Here is a 15,201-nt window from a genome sequence, read left to right as displayed (position 1 = left end):
AATATGCAACTATTTTTAACATCAATTATTTTTATTTATTAATAAAAAATATCAATTGTTTTTGTCTAATTTGAAAAATATCTCATCTACCTGAATTCTGTCTTGCAGAAAGTTGGCTGCAAGAGAATAAACTAACACAATTCAAATGTGAACTTAATTTGGCAATATATTTACAATTTTTAAGGAAAATTTTAAGTCAGATTAAATGAGGGCAATCACATTTATGAGTGTTTAAGGTTCGTCAAGTTGAATATAATTTAATTTAAAAAAATATCAAGAAATTGACAAAATTCTAACAACAATGCGGCAAAAATTTTCAAAAATAACCGATTAGTAACTGATTCATGTATAACGGCTAGTTTCGATCCAATCAGGAACTGAATTTAATGTTAAGGTGTAATCATCGTTTTTTAAACCTATTTTTATTTTAAATTTAAATGCTGATCTTATTAAGTGATCTTTAATGAAATAAATACTTAAAAAAACTTAAATTCGTACAGAGGTAAAATTTAATTGACTTTTAACTTTCAAATTGTTGAAATAAAAGAAAATTTAACAAACTTACCATCAGAAATACATAAATATATGCATATTTAACAATTGGAGATTAACATAGCTAAATAAACAATTGAATTAACAGAAGTATTGTATATTAACATATAATTTCATTGTACTGAAATTCTCAATGTTATTGCTAATTTAAAAAAATGTGCTTTTTGATATTAGTTTAATTTTTTATCTACATGTGTTAAAATGATTCCGTTTTGCAAATAAGAATTGTTTTCTAAGAATTGGGTAGTTTTCATGAAATTGGCTTTTTTAAATGAATATTAGCTCTTTTTTAGTGAAATTGATTTTTTTAAAACATTTTTTTGGCGCTTATTTTATTGTGCAAAGCGAAACTAATTTGCTTAATATATTCGCTGTTTATTATCCGATCGCAATGATGCAAATTTTCAGCATACATCATAGAGGTGGTAAGTCTATACGTATGCTGAATGCTGTACCTATTCAATTGGCCTTTTAATTGGATATTTTAGTTTTTTTCAATTAGATGGGAATTAGCGGGCGTGACAAAATTCTGAAGCAAACTTGATCGGTGTGCACCAACAACATAGCAGTATTGTCACCAAATTGGTGGCTCTAGCTCTGAAAGTTTTTGATCTCCAGGTATGAAAATGTGGCTTCAATACTATTGTTACTTGATTTTATATAAACTTGATATAAATCAACATCCTAGGATTTTTGTAATTTGGTTGCTCTAACTCTTATAGTCTCGGAGACAAAGGTGTTCAAAGTAGTGTACCATAATTTGTCACGAATCTAATAGGCTCTAATAGGCTCTCTTGGGTTCCGAGCTAATAATAATTTTCAAGAGAAAAAAATTCTAACAAAAAGAGATAGCACTGAAGAGTATAAAAAATACCGGCTATGTTCACATCTGTTTACAACTGCAAGGAGATAAATTGTGGATTTTAAAAGAAATACAGTAATTTATACATTCAAATAAACTGCACTTTTAGGAAATCTTCCCCGTTTTTCGTGTCACACACAGTGCTGCCATATTATCCTTTTTCCGGACAGATTTGTCCCTTTTTTAAATGAAATTGCCTGAATTTTTCTAAAACATCACCTATCCGAAAATCTGTCCTTTTTTTAATTTTTGTTATACTTTTAAATATTTGCTTAAAATAAGTGAGTGGCATTCATGTTAAAGTTGACTCGATTTACGTGTAAGCGAATCAATAAAATTTTGCACATATTTCGGGAATCGTGATTTATAGGGCTGGTTGCGATGTTAACGATGTTACTGCAAAGTAAAGCCTACTACAAATCTCCGTTGTCAATTTATATATATATATTTTTTTTGTAGCTGTTTTTAAGAGGCCACCAAGTTTTTTAAGCTATTGTAAAACACTTAAATCATATATTTTCTTTGTTTTTTGTGCTTACTCTTTTTTTTTTTAATATAGAATATTTATAATTAACGGTCAAAAATTGACAAAAACAGCAAAAACACAAAAACTGATGCATGATCTCATGTCTACTTAAAAACTATGAAAAAGTTGAATCTTTGAGATTTGTCCTGTTTTTCTGTCTCTTTTTTTAAATATTTGTACATTTTTTGGAGTCTTTCTATCCTGTTTTTCTTATCGAATTATGACAGCACTGGTCACACAAGATGTCGACAGTCTGAAACATAAGGTATGGACATAAAGTATATACCTTTAGTTTAATTCGTCGAATTGCCACGTAGAACCAAATAACACCTGTGGACATTAGGTAAATAATAATTCAGTTTACGTAAACTGACGTTGAGACAAATTGCTTTAATTTACTCGAAACTTATAAAATTACAAACTATGCTATAATATATAATTAATCAATACGTACACATAATAGCTATAAAGAGTGTACATATCAATAGATTTAAGTCTGTATGTGTCACATATCTATACATATTATAAGTATGTATATGTATATGTGAATATACTTGCTACAAATGCAACTACCGGTAAAAGTATTAATTGGCCACGCCCTTTTGAAAACACTTTAGTTTTGGGCTTCATAGCTGAGATCATCCTGGGCGGGATGCTTGTGAGTACGACGATGGCGCATTATATAGGGATGTGTGGAGCTGTTCTCATAGCTGGACAAGTATGGCAGGGACAGCAGCTTCTCGGGATACTTCTGCAGCAAGTAGACCCAGCAGGGAACGGTGCTGCAAATCAACATAAATTTATTTAGAATCAAAAAATAATAGACGACTTCGTATATTTCAGCATACCCCTCGCCGACGCCGATGTTCATGTCCAGCTTCTCTCGCGAACAGACGTCCTGGCAATCCTCAAGATTATCCAGCGAGTTGAGCATGCGATCGTCCACCTGTTGCATATGGAACCATTAATTAGTCCTAGGAATAGGCACTCTATGCTCAAACATATACATACCTCATAGATCTCACCGGTTACATAATATCCAATGCCGGGTTTGTTCAGCAGAAATGGAATGTTATAACGCGTGGCAATAACCAGCGGCAGCTTCTCTGTCGTTGTTGCCCGGCACCACAAATTGGCATAACCATTGCTGCTACTGGCCAAGATCGAGTTGCCTGGCTGACCATATTTCAAGGCGCCATAAACGAACAATTTGCTCAAAGCGGATGAAGCTTTCTACGGAATAGATATCAAGATAATTGATAAGGTTAGCAATGCATACTATCGCTTTTAAATCTATAATTAGCACCTGCTGCTTTATAAAAAGTGGCAAAAGAAAAATAGAAATAATGTTTCCAGAAGTGTTGACATTTAAGCTATTATTAAATATGAAGAAATACTTTTGGCTAATATAAAAAATTAACTAACTACAATATCTGAATACTTTATGCTGTACATTGTAGAAAATGTATCAAGGGTTAAAATAAATTACTTTTGATATTTATTTTGTAATTGTTAAAAAAAAATTCATTTTCTTCATTTCTTTTTTACATCTAGAAAACGTTTAAAAGAAAAAAGAAAATAGTAAAAGTAAAGTAAAAAGAATTGCAACTTTTTAATAGGGGAAATATTCCACAGATAAGATTGTTATTTAACAATTTGATTTCGATTAGGAAATCTTTTCTGACAAGGCACAATTTTGGAAAGAGGTTGAATGCGCTATATGGTATATGAATATTACAATTTAAATTTGGTATATTATTTATTAATTATTTTGCACATTTATTAAATGTTTAGCAAATTCTAGCTATCTTTTCTTATTAAATTAGCTAGTTTAGCACTTGAAATTCTGACATCTCTGGCCCCCAGCCGCGAAGTCGACTGATAAGGTCTTCAACAACAACAACAACAACCAAGACGACAATATCAACACACACACGAGCTGTCGTCCCTCTCCTACTCCTCCCACCACTTATTCTACCGTATTCATATTTATTTATAACATTTTGCTGCCAAAACGAGACGATCGAAAAAAAAAACGATTGTATCTCGCGGCGGCATTAATGCATCCGACCGGTTTTCTGCATTAACACTTCATTTTAGCTTAGTTGATTGTTTTTGTTAACACCGTTACTCACACATACACACACACACGCATAATAAATGTATTTAAGGTTTTAATTGTTCAAGTTTTTTGGGTTGACGTGATGTGCAAATTGCGCAGCAGCTACGCCTAATTCCAAAATATGTGTAGGAGAATAAGATAAAAAATATGCATACATAAACTTATACATAATAGTATATGTACATATGTATGTATGTGCATGTCATAGCTAATAATTGCTTAAATCGTTGTAATCAATGAAATTAATATTGACACGCTATAAATGTCAGAGCAAATCAGCCTGCAAATTCAATGTCACTTTTGTAAGTAATTTGTTGCAATTTAATAAGCAATTTGTCCGCCTCGTTGTTCTTACATAACACAAAGTACAGACACACACAAACATACATACATACATCTATATGTATTAATAATCATGTTGCCAATCATTGCAAATCATTAAATAAATAATTATTTCCCACGCTCTCTACTACAAACAGTGCTGCCAACTTGTCAAAGGATAACAGGCAGCTTATGTACACTTTAATGTATATATGTACATACGCACGTGTGTGCTTAATACCTGCGTGTGTGTGTGTGAAGAGAGAGTTCTTGTATTTACCTTGATTTGTCCCATTTTATTGAGTAAATGCACTTCGCTGTTGTTAAACTTGCTTAAAATTGCAAATTACTTCCAGTTTTTTTTTGTTAACGCTCAGTCAACGGAGACAGCAAGGAAAGCACAAAATTACGAACGAGGAGAGGCAAGAGAATTCTTAAGCTCCAGCGAAATTCACTTGGAAGGAAGTCGTACCACACCAGTGGAAAGCAAAACTCCAACTAAACGCAGCCGTCGCTGCTGCCATCGTCAGAGGCCAAAACATTGGAGAACGACTGTTGTGACTGCGCTGCTGCTATGTCGACGACGCGTCGTCTACAATAACAACACTGTGTACCAGGCCCCTGCCCCAACAAGAACAAATAAAAACACGCTACACATGCTTGCTATTCCACCGGCCACGCTCGCTCTTGCTTTAGCAAGACAAATTGTTAAAAAGCCGAATACCCTACGTTAGCTTTAAGACACAAATTAGCGCTTATTTATATATACAAACATAATAAATTTATGTCTGTATGTAAAACATTAGCTTATCATTTTTTTTTTTCGAGTAAAACTGACTACTTTTAACTAGTTGCTTGAACAGTGACATGGGCTCGGGGTGTGGGGACGTGTCTAACCCCTTTTAAAAAGTGAACAACGCAGATTTTAAAGCGCCGCCACTGGAGCACACGTACGCATTCGTTTTTTTTCTGCTGGTCGTCGGAAGAGGGTCGATTGCTTTCTTAAAGGCAGCTTGTTGAATGAGCTACTGATTATATTATATAATTATTTAAATTAATGTATTATATTTAAGACATGGGAAAGCAATTCCCTTCGAATTTTTCAAATGTAGACATAGTTTTTATTATATTATTGCTCCTAAAAACAGCACCGAAATGATGCTTTGATGCAATATTCAAAAAAATACTCCTTTCCTTATGTTAATAACTTTAAAATTTAGTATTAAAATATAAGATAAATAAATAAGACTGTTACCATAAATTAAGACTAAGCAGGATATTTTATTATTGCCTGGAAAAATAATAAAAGTTATTGAATTGATTACACTTCAGCAGCTTCATTTTGCAGAGAAGCCGATGAAGAGTTGACATACTCCTTTATATTGTCGCGTATGTACTTTGTATGTGTGAGGGTGTGTGCGTCCAGATCCTTCGGTAAGTATTGGTCTGCGGGACTCGTTCGTAATACAAAGTTGTGCAAGGAACAGCAAGCTGCAACAATTTTCTGGGCCGTATCCGGATTGCTTAACTGAGTGCGTTGCACGGCCATCCACTTGGCGCAAAGTATTCCAAAGGCATTATCTATACAACGTCGAGCTCGATGTAAGCGATGATTAAATATCCGCTCGGGTACATCCCGCTTTCTAGATCCGTACGGCTTCATTAACCTGCTATTTAATGGGAACACATCGCTCGTTTCCGGGAAACTCCAGACTATCCGACAATACTGCCTTTCCCAGTTTGCTGTGCGAAAAAGCATTCGTGTCTCCCTCCCTACCGCCAGCACCAACTTCGATGAATGTGAATCGATAGGATGCATCGCACACTGCCATTAGGACAATCGAGTAGAAGCCCTAAAGATGTAGGTAAAATGTGACTACTAAGAAGGTATTTGCCTTATCAAAGTCACTTACTTTGTGATTGTAAAAATCATCGTCATCATTAAGAGGGCTCTTAATTTGGATGTGTTTAGCGTCGATGGCACCAATGCAATGTGGGAAGTTCCATTGCTTTTCAAAATTCTCTGCCCACTCCAACATATTCTCCTTGTTCCACTTTGGAAACTCGCTGGTCAGCGCAGAGCAAATGCCATCACATACCAGGTCGATGGTAGCTCCCATATGTTGCTTTTTGATTCGATAGGATGAACCATTCTATTTGTAGGTTTCCGGATGCAAGCATTCTAATAAACAAAGCGATGAATATTAAATTAACACACACACATACACTCGCGAGCGATTGTTTTTGCTGTTCCTTAGGTTTTGGCTTCTGTGTAATAATATTTACAAAATATATGCGTACCCCGTTAGAAAAAGTTGTGTAAGATTTTTAATGTTTTTTTTTTCTGTGTAAATTTTTATACAAATTTTCCTACACAACAGCTATCGATAGGTAGGCGATAGCTATCGATAGACGAAATCGATATGGCCCGATCGGGCTGCCACCCCAATTAAAACAAGCTGCCAGATCGGGAAATTTCTGTAGGGTGGCAGTCCCACTTTAAAAGGACGCCACGCCGGGAGAACTAACGGTGCTTTTTGAACAGAACAGAAACGATTTCGGAAATTTTTTTTAACAATCTAGAACAATTCGACATTTCTTGAGATGGCCGACGAAACAAAAAAGATCCCTTACATTTTGAATGGAGGTATATTTAAAATCAAAAAGCGGAAGGGCGACCGTGTAATCGTGAAATGCGTTTATTGTCCATCACAGCACCGGCTTCGCGGCAATCTGGCCAATGGCACAGGCAATTTCCACCAGCACATCAAAGTAAGTAGTACCCCCCCTCCCAAGTAGTACATGAAGATGAAATTAATCAATTATTGAATGTTTATTCAACTTTGGCAGCGACGTCATCCATTTTTGATAGACAAAGTAACGAAAATGAAAAAGGACAAGAAAGAGAAAGTCGCGGCAGCGAAGATTGCAAAACGTAGACGCAAGTTAAGTTTCGATGATGATAAGTCGCAGGAGTCTGACGGAGAAGATTCTTCTTATGATATGTTTAATCTTGATAAAGCTTTCATAACAGAATTGGAAGATGGGCTCCGCTTGATGCAAGAGGGCAACGAAAAAAACCTAGTTCGTCAAGGGATCCAAATTTTGCTTCAACAAACACGAAAAAACTTTTTGTTACAGCAAATTGTTTCGTAATCTTTTTCTATTAATGTGGTTTAGCTGAAGCTGTAAGCGGCCACCGGTGGGTTTTATTTTGATTATACGAATTTATTTAATTGTTCAAAACGACAAAGTTGTAATTATATAATTGTAATTATTCAATATTTGTACATTTTAAATTTTATGCTTACATAAAAAATCAGCTGTAAGCGAATTTATTTAATTGTTCAAAACGACAAATTTGTAATTATATAATTGTAATTATTTAATATATTGTAATATTGTACATTTTAAATTTTATGCTTACATAAAAAATCATGAGTCAACACAGGTGCTTCTTACTACAATACGCATAACATACAAGTATAATAATAATTAATAGTATCTGGCGGGAGTCCAATCCCTATGTCGTCTATTTCCGCCAGTCGGATTTGGATTTGGCTCGGCGCTTTCACCGCAGTTGGAGGCGCTGCGGTGGGCAGTGCTGGCGGTGATTGCTGGGCATCCAGTGTCTCCTCGCTGGTGGTGCTGGCATTACTGCACGCCTTCAGCGAGTTATCCGCCATGGGCAGCGGTTTGGCCACCCCAATGCGGACCACTCCCTTGGGCGCGCCTTTCAATGCCTGCACTGCCTGATCCAGCGAAGCGTTTTCCAGATTGAGTTCACAAAGAGCAAACGATCGCCCGGAATAAGTCTTCTGTCCAGCTGGGCAACGCCACCCGGCACCAAGGAGCGATAACCATCAGTGTATCATTCGAGTCTAACGGATCCTGGTAATCAGTATAGAGAATGCTAAACCTCGATCGCCCTTAAGCAGCTCAAAGTACTACAGTAATAATTTTATTTTAATAATAAAAAATAATCATAAAAAATGTTTACAATAAACAGAGTTAAACTCAAAACTCACTTTGTTTATTTTCATTTTCATTTTCATAATCATCATCATCATCTTCAATCATCTCTATCATTTTTAATCATTGAACAAAATTAAAAATTAGAAAATTCAATCATTCTGTTGCTTGAAATACACATAATAGATAAAGATAAAGTACTTAGAGAAAGCAACTATATATGTATAAAAGAAATATCGAATAGAATAGAACTAGGAGTTTGTTGGTATATCTTTCTTTCTCTTTTTTTTTGCATTCCTTTTCTTATTTTTCATTTAATTTTAAACTTTAGTTTAGTTTATGCATTTAAGAGATTGCACGTTTTGGGCAGTGTTTGCAAATGTTGTAAATGTGTATATCTATGTGTTGCATTGAGAATTACTGTTGTAGTTGTAGTTGCGGTTGTTTACATATTGGTTGAGTTGTTTTATATTGTGGCAGTGTGACGTACTTAAAAAAAGCGTTTACAAAATTATTTCAGACATAAACTTCAGACCAAAAGTAAATTAATTTTTCTTGCTTTCAGAGGAAATAAATAAAATAAAAATATAAATTAATAAAAAAAAAAAAAAAACGAAAATTTGCATTCGGCACTGCGCAAAAAGTTATGTACAAAGAAGCTCACCCTTTTTACTCACAGTGCACAATGCCTATTTTCGCTTTTTTTTTTTAAATAATTTATATTTTTATTTAAAATTTTTAGAATAAACTGAATTTTGTTCGTCACAAAATTGGATATCAGAAATTTTGGGGCTAGAAATTGCTTTCGTCACAAGACTTTTACCTCGTGTAGAGGTTTTTTTTGTGGGATTGTTTATACTACAAATAGTAACAAATTTAGGACGGATTTGTTGTTATGTACCGACTTATCAATCGCAGCCAAATATCGATTTGCCGGCTAACTATCGGTATGCTCAGAGATAAGTACGACCATCGATACTTGGCGAGTCGGGTAACAATTATTTATATTTTTACTAACCGGAATACTACTCAGACTTTGGTCTCATAACACCTTCACGGACAATTGCTGGCAAGGATTAGGTAAACAGATGTTGTTATCCACCTCAACGATCGCCCTCCCAACCTATAGTCGGCTTTTAATAGTTCGTACCGACTCCCTACTCCAAACATTACCCAACCTCACCACATACCCATCTCACCCGAATAAATAAATTTAATTAATCATTTCTTTAAACGTTATAAAATTTAATTAATATTATTAATTATAATTATCTTTAACATTTTATTATTTAAATTGTATCCGATACTTCGTGTTTACTATTTAACATTTAACACCTAATCAAAATTCACGGAATACCCTTAACACAAAACGTAAACAAACAACTAATTGTACTAATCTGGCAGCCCCGTATTCGCTGGTGGCGCGAGCAAAATAATTAAGTTAAAAAGTGAACAAGTTATGTAAAGTGCGTAATTGTGAATAAATATACAAGTAAGTGTTAATATCTAAGTGTTATTAATTATAATATGTTTGTGTGTTGTGTAAATAATATAATTGAGTGTTTAAATTGTAAATGTTATATGTTTTGTGTAATATGGCCTTCCCTAACCAAAAGAGCTCTTGTGGGTCAGAGGGGGGGGCATCGACAACAATTCAAATTAAGTACATATATGCATATACAGGCGCACATATACATTAACAATATTGATACAATTTATAATCTATCTGCAGCAGGGGACATCAATCAACGCTCTTCGGTGGGTGTCTGGCCAAAGCAGCAGCGGATGGAGCAGGTGAGCAAGGAGGAAGACGCAGGTGACGGCTGCGCACTCGCCTGATAATTGGTTGCTTCGGACTGTGGGACGTGTTTGTGTAATGTGCTGCGGTGTCTTTGGCTGCTGCGGCTGATTGTGTATTGTGCGTGTTGTTGTTAGTCACTTAATTTATGATTTTCAATGTACATTTCAATTTCGCGTTCAAGAAAATTCCGCCTTGCAGCAGCCACCAGGCGAACCAGACTGACTTCCTCTCTAATTTTCCTAACCTGCAACCCATCTGTCAAATCCCTGATTCCTCCTTCTCCTAGATTTATCATTTATTCCTCCTATTAAAAGCATAAAGCTTTTTATGTGGTTGTCCAAGGAAAGTCCGACTCAATAGTCCTTGGTGCAGATCCCGTCCCGAGCGTAGTGAAAGTGTTTATGCCGACAGGCGCACATGTTGGGAGCAAAGCAGTAGGCTCTGGGACCGCAATCACTGTTAGATAAGATAAGATTGCTCGAATGGGAATGGGAATGGGAATGTGAAGGGGAAGCTGAGTACTTACTGATCGCAGATGGGGAAACACTGAGCGCCATGGAGCAGTGTGGATCGCATTTCGTAGCCCTGGGCACAAATGCAGCGACCTTCGTAGCAGCTGCCGTGAATGCAGCGCCTGGAAGTGTATTAAGATTCACTCTTTAACTGGAAAGCATGACGTCGACGTCACAACTCACCCGCCGCACAAATCCAGCAGCCGCGGTAAACGCCGACGGCAACGTCGCGCCACAGCGTCGTAGTAGTAGTGTTTACCCTTGCGGCAGACGCACAGTTCTGGTCCCGCACAATATCCGCCTGCCTGTTGGCAGCCCGGCAGACACTCGGCGGCGCAGGCAACTCCATCTGTGGGAGTGCTTTGGTACTGGTTATCACATGGACAGGGACCATCCTCAAAGCAAACGCCTCGCAAACACACAATGTTGCAGCGACGCACACACTGACGCGTATTTACAATCAGCATCTCGTACTCGGAGCAAATCGGAGGCGGTTCATTTATTTCCCAGTAACGGTACTCATGGTAGTAGCAGTGAACATGGAACGATTCCAGCAGTAGCAGCAGGAACGACAGTGACAGCGTCGGCGACAGCATCTTCCACTCAATTGACAGTTGGCAGCTGGATTGGATTTAATGGAAGGGGCCGAGTGAGAGTGAAAGTGTTGTTATTGTATGCGCAATTAATTTTGGCCGGTCACGATCATTGCGGTAATTGACTTAAGTACACATATGTACATATGGAATATGATGCAATCTGTTGGGGGCGCTAACTGATAAGACGAGCGCTTCCATCACTGGAATTACAAAACTTCATTAGCATTCAAACAAATGGAGCAGACGCCAGAGAAATATACCCATCAGCAGGGGGCTAGAGTGAGACAGTTTGATTAAGAAGGTGTGAAGAAGAGGGAGATACAACTCCAGCATGTGTGCATGCTAAGCACAAAGAGAGCGCAAACTGCAGAGAGCAAACAAAAGCGAGTGAATCAGAGAGGGAGTTATGCATATGCACTCTCACACTCGCACTCGCACTCGTATATGCATGGGAGAACATTTGCTGCGCCAGTCTGGAATGTCTCCCCCCGTATCCCAGACCCCATTCACTGCCATAGCTGACCCTCTGTACATACATATCTCTGGAATTGGCATGCGCTCAGTCTGCGCTTTGGCTGCTTTCAATGCGCGCCATTCATTCGACTCGCAGTTCAGTTTTCAGTCTGCCAGCGTTCAGCACGTCCACAACGCCTGCGCACAGGGAAGTGACAACAGAATGTTGCAAAATTGAAAGCGTACGCAGCATATTTGCAACACAAGCAAACGAAAAAGAAGAAAGAAGATAAAAACAACAACTACCGGCTACAGTTCAAGCTTTAATTGCAACAACAAAAATAAGTTCAACTATTTTCATTTGCGTTCTGACGTTCGTTCGTGTGGCTGTGTGTGTGTGTGTGTGTGTGGGGTGAATGAATAACATAAAACAGACAACGGCAATTCGAAAGCAGCATATAAAATAAACAATACCATTTCGGGCACGGTCTGGTCAGCTGGAAGGAAGTGGCACGGCTGGTGGTGGTGGTAGCAGTGGGGGGAGAGAGGGAGTGGGTGTGGGTGCGGCTGTGTGTGTGTGTGCGTGTAGCCAATACAGCACGCACTGCCAAATGATTAAAGCCCAGACAGAAGCAATTATGTATCCGGCAAGTGTTGACGCCTTCTGACAACGCATTCAACTTGATAAATCTCATCTATTCCGTTTTTGTATCTGTATCTGATTCCGCATCTGCATCTGAATCTCAATTGAAATGTGCTACGTTATCATAACGAGTGTGAGTCTAGTCTGGTTTCTGTGCACCCTCGTGGCAGATATGCTAGTGGCTGTGGCGCTGGTCACGCCCAAGTGGCTGATTGGACCTAGTTCCAATTTAAGTGGTGGTGCCACGCCCACCAGTGGCAGTGGGAGTCAACGTCAACCCTCCGTTGGCATCTACACACGCTGCAAGCAGATGCATCAACTGGGTTATCACTGTGGTCGCTTCGATTTGGATGGCTTTGCCACCGATGGCAGCGTCTATCCGCTGGAATGGAAGCTGGCCATGTTCTTCATGTCACTGGGATTCGTGCTGCTCTCGCTGACGGTGGCAGCCACGCTCCTCACCTGTTGCCGACAGTCCGCCTTTGGCAAGAGCATACACAACATGACGGCCTGTGCACAGGTGCTATCAGGTGAGTGTGCCCACTACTCCCAACTCTCCCCTTAACGCCTTTAATCTGGTCAGGTATCACTGTTATGCTGGCCATGTTCCTGCATCCCTTGGGTTGGCGTGCACAGCGCGTGCAACGCCTGTGTGGCACGGAGGCGGAACCCTTCTATCCCGCCGACTGCAGCATGGGTAAAATCACTGCCAAATGAACTGGGTTTACTTATTACAACAATTTAATCATTCTCGATCTGTTTGTTTTTAAGGAATCTCCTTTTATTGCGGCTTGCTGAGCATTCTGTTGACATTCGCCGCCGCCGGGATCAGCCTGAAGGCGGAGTCCTCCAACTTAAGGACACGTGTGCGCAGACGCGTCGAGGCGGGCAGCAAGTTCGTCTGCATTCCGTAACCACAACTAGAATGGCCAATTTCGGGCATTTGCACTTAATTTAATTTTGAAATTAACATAAATAAACAACTACAACATTTCTACAAGGAACCAGGACAATCTTCATTTGCGCCTTCCCTTTCCCTTGCCGCCTGGTGGTTTCCCCTCCACTTCCGGTTTAGACTTGGGTATATACACGCCGTGGTTTGTCTTCTTCAGATGCGCAAACAGTTTGTTCTTGGAGTCAAAGACCAGTTTGCAGGTGACACAGGTGTGTTGCATGCCACACGATGCTGCCTCATCATCTCGGATCGTCGCCGCCGTTGGCTTGGATTTGTTTTCCGTTGGCGGCTTTGCTTCCGTTTCGATCTTTTGTTTGCCGGTTGTTGTTTTGTTTCTGGTTTTTGCCTTTTTCGCTGACTTTTTGCCCCTGCTCCAATCGTCGTCGTCCTCGTCCTCCGTGTTGCTTGCTGCCGCATTCAGCTCGACAGGCTGGACAACTGCCTCCTCCTCCTCATCCTCGCTTTCGACCACAGCTTTTGGCGCTGCCTTCTTCGACTTTTTGCTCTTCTTGCTTCGTTTATTAGGCTGCTTCTCTGCGCTGTCTTCGCTGCCGAGATCGAGTTGATCACTTGGATCCGTCTCGTGGTTGCCATTGAGATTGAGATCGGCCAGACTTTCCTCTGTCGCCTCGAGACTGTCATTATGCCCGTTGAATTCCTGCTCCTCCGTCTCCATTTGCTGACGCAATCGTTCCACATTGTCGCGATGCTTCTTGCTCTCCTTGTGGTTGGCGCGTGCCTTGGCATTCTTGAAGGACTTGTTGCATGCCACACAGTAGAGATCGTCCACATACTCCAGCTCGGATTCGACTTCGTCTTGCTCTTCATTGCTATCTGCAGTCTTGGAGCCCTCATCAACATCGTCGCTCTCCTCGTCATCCTCGTCCGTGTAGATGTCCGAGTCACTGCCATACTGCTGCTCCAGCTGCCTAAGTTGCTCTTCGTAGCCATCGTTGACGACTTTATTGGCACGGACCGCAGCCAGTTGCTCTTGGCGCTTGCGAAGCTGCTCCTTCCGCTTCTCCTCCTGCTTCAACCGATTGGCCTCGGCGCGCTCCTCCAATACACGTCTGTAGGCCAGCACACGGCGATCTCGCTTCCGCACAAAGGACACCAAGTTGCGAACCTGTAAAATCAAGGATTAAAATTGATGCTCTCTAGTTGAACCTGTTGCTCACCTCTTCGTTGCGCTCCTTGCGCGCATTCTGCACAATCTTTCTCATTTCCTTCTCCACCTTGCGCAGTATGAAGCGCTCCTTGATGTCCCTAACATCGTAGGGACACAGCCACTCGTATGTCTTCTTCGTGCTGTACGACAACCAGTAGGCGTAGAAAGGACCAACCACATCTTCATAGCTGCTGTCCGCATTGCCAAACTGTGGAGCTCTCAGCTCATCATCGCCATCCATAAACTCAATATCCTCGGAGGCAATATTGTTGAAAACGTCCCGGTACACACTGTAGAATCCCTGCGCATCATTGCCATAGCCTTTGTAGCAGGAGCCAGTGAAATATTGAAAGACATCCAGGCAATTCTCCGAGTACTCCGAGTTCTTGCCACGCAAGATTTGCTCGCGATGATTATCATACCAAGCGCGCTCCTGGGCATCGGAGAGCACCTCGTAGGCCTGCTGGATCAGCTGAAAACGTTCCTTTGCCTCCTCCAAGCAATCGGGATTTTTGTCTGGATGCCAACGCAGTGCCAACTTTCGATAGGCTGTCTTGATGTCACCCTCGGCTGAGTCACGGCCTAGGCCCAGCTCCTCATAGTAGCAGCGCATGTTTAATGTTCAGCAAATACGAAATAATTACATGAAAGCGCGTATTAAACTCTCAATTTGCGCAAAAAGCTTTTTTTGCCCGTGTTTCACAACAAAATGGCATGG

The 15,201-nt window shown here is 39.7% G+C and overlaps 6 protein-coding genes across 7 annotated transcripts; 2 read left to right on the top strand and 4 right to left on the bottom strand.

Moving 5' to 3' along the window:
* Window positions 1-2,444: 2,444 nt before the first annotated feature.
* Window positions 2,445-4,862, bottom strand: LOC117784880 (troponin C-akin-1 protein). Its single transcript, XM_034622732.1, has 4 exons — window positions 4,664-4,862; window positions 2,952-3,173; window positions 2,789-2,886; window positions 2,445-2,722 (listed from the first exon to the last, which is right to left on the bottom strand). Exons 1-4 carry the CDS (start codon window positions 4,676-4,678, stop codon window positions 2,554-2,556), a joined length of 504 nt encoding a protein of 167 aa, XP_034478623.1. The 5' UTR covers window positions 4,679-4,862; the 3' UTR covers window positions 2,445-2,553.
* Window positions 4,863-5,643: 781 nt separating this feature from the next.
* LOC117784884 (putative nuclease HARBI1) lies at window positions 5,644-6,722 on the bottom strand. 2 transcript variants are annotated; one of them, XM_034622738.1, is made up of 3 exons: window positions 6,685-6,722; window positions 6,297-6,565; window positions 5,644-6,236 (listed from the first exon to the last, which is right to left on the bottom strand). In XM_034622738.1, the coding sequence occupies exons 2-3, from the start codon at window positions 6,501-6,503 to the stop codon at window positions 6,054-6,056; spliced, it is 390 nt and encodes a 129-aa protein (XP_034478629.1). In that variant the 5' UTR covers window positions 6,504-6,565; window positions 6,685-6,722; the 3' UTR covers window positions 5,644-6,053. The 2 variants fall into 2 exon arrangements, with proteins under 2 accessions (XP_034478629.1, XP_034478628.1); XM_034622737.1 differs by having other exon boundaries at window positions 6,297-6,708.
* Window positions 6,723-6,987: 265 nt separating this feature from the next.
* On the top strand, window positions 6,988-7,575 carry LOC117783798 (protein stand still-like). The gene is made up of 3 exons (XM_034621343.1): window positions 6,988-7,155; window positions 7,234-7,467; window positions 7,564-7,575. Exons 1-3 carry the CDS (start codon window positions 6,988-6,990, stop codon window positions 7,573-7,575), a joined length of 414 nt encoding a protein of 137 aa, XP_034477234.1.
* A 2,468-nt stretch (window positions 7,576-10,043) lies between these two features.
* LOC117784876 (wnt inhibitory factor 1) lies at window positions 10,044-11,361 on the bottom strand. The gene is made up of 3 exons (XM_034622728.1): window positions 10,852-11,361; window positions 10,683-10,790; window positions 10,044-10,612 (listed from the first exon to the last, which is right to left on the bottom strand). Exons 1-3 carry the CDS (start codon window positions 11,262-11,264, stop codon window positions 10,510-10,512), a joined length of 624 nt encoding a protein of 207 aa, XP_034478619.1. The 5' UTR covers window positions 11,265-11,361; the 3' UTR covers window positions 10,044-10,509.
* Window positions 11,362-11,762: 401 nt separating this feature from the next.
* On the top strand, window positions 11,763-13,364 carry LOC117784875 (LHFPL tetraspan subfamily member 2 protein). Its single transcript, XM_034622727.1, has 3 exons — window positions 11,763-12,890; window positions 12,944-13,057; window positions 13,132-13,364. The coding sequence occupies exons 1-3, from the start codon at window positions 12,470-12,472 to the stop codon at window positions 13,272-13,274; spliced, it is 678 nt and encodes a 225-aa protein (XP_034478618.1). The 5' UTR covers window positions 11,763-12,469; the 3' UTR covers window positions 13,275-13,364.
* Window positions 13,116-15,192, bottom strand: LOC117784863 (dnaJ homolog subfamily C member 21). The gene is made up of 2 exons (XM_034622712.1): window positions 14,494-15,192; window positions 13,116-14,441 (listed from the first exon to the last, which is right to left on the bottom strand). The coding sequence occupies exons 1-2, from the start codon at window positions 15,094-15,096 to the stop codon at window positions 13,377-13,379; spliced, it is 1,668 nt and encodes a 555-aa protein (XP_034478603.1). The 5' UTR covers window positions 15,097-15,192; the 3' UTR covers window positions 13,116-13,376.
* Window positions 15,193-15,201: the final 9 nt, after the last annotated feature.

The sequence above is a fragment of the Drosophila innubila genome, assembly GCF_004354385.1.
Source record: "Drosophila innubila isolate TH190305 chromosome 2R unlocalized genomic scaffold, UK_Dinn_1.0 1_C_2R, whole genome shotgun sequence".
Taxonomy (NCBI): Eukaryota; Metazoa; Arthropoda; class Insecta; order Diptera; family Drosophilidae; genus Drosophila; species Drosophila innubila.
This window is presented reverse-complemented; position numbering and strand designations above follow the sequence as displayed.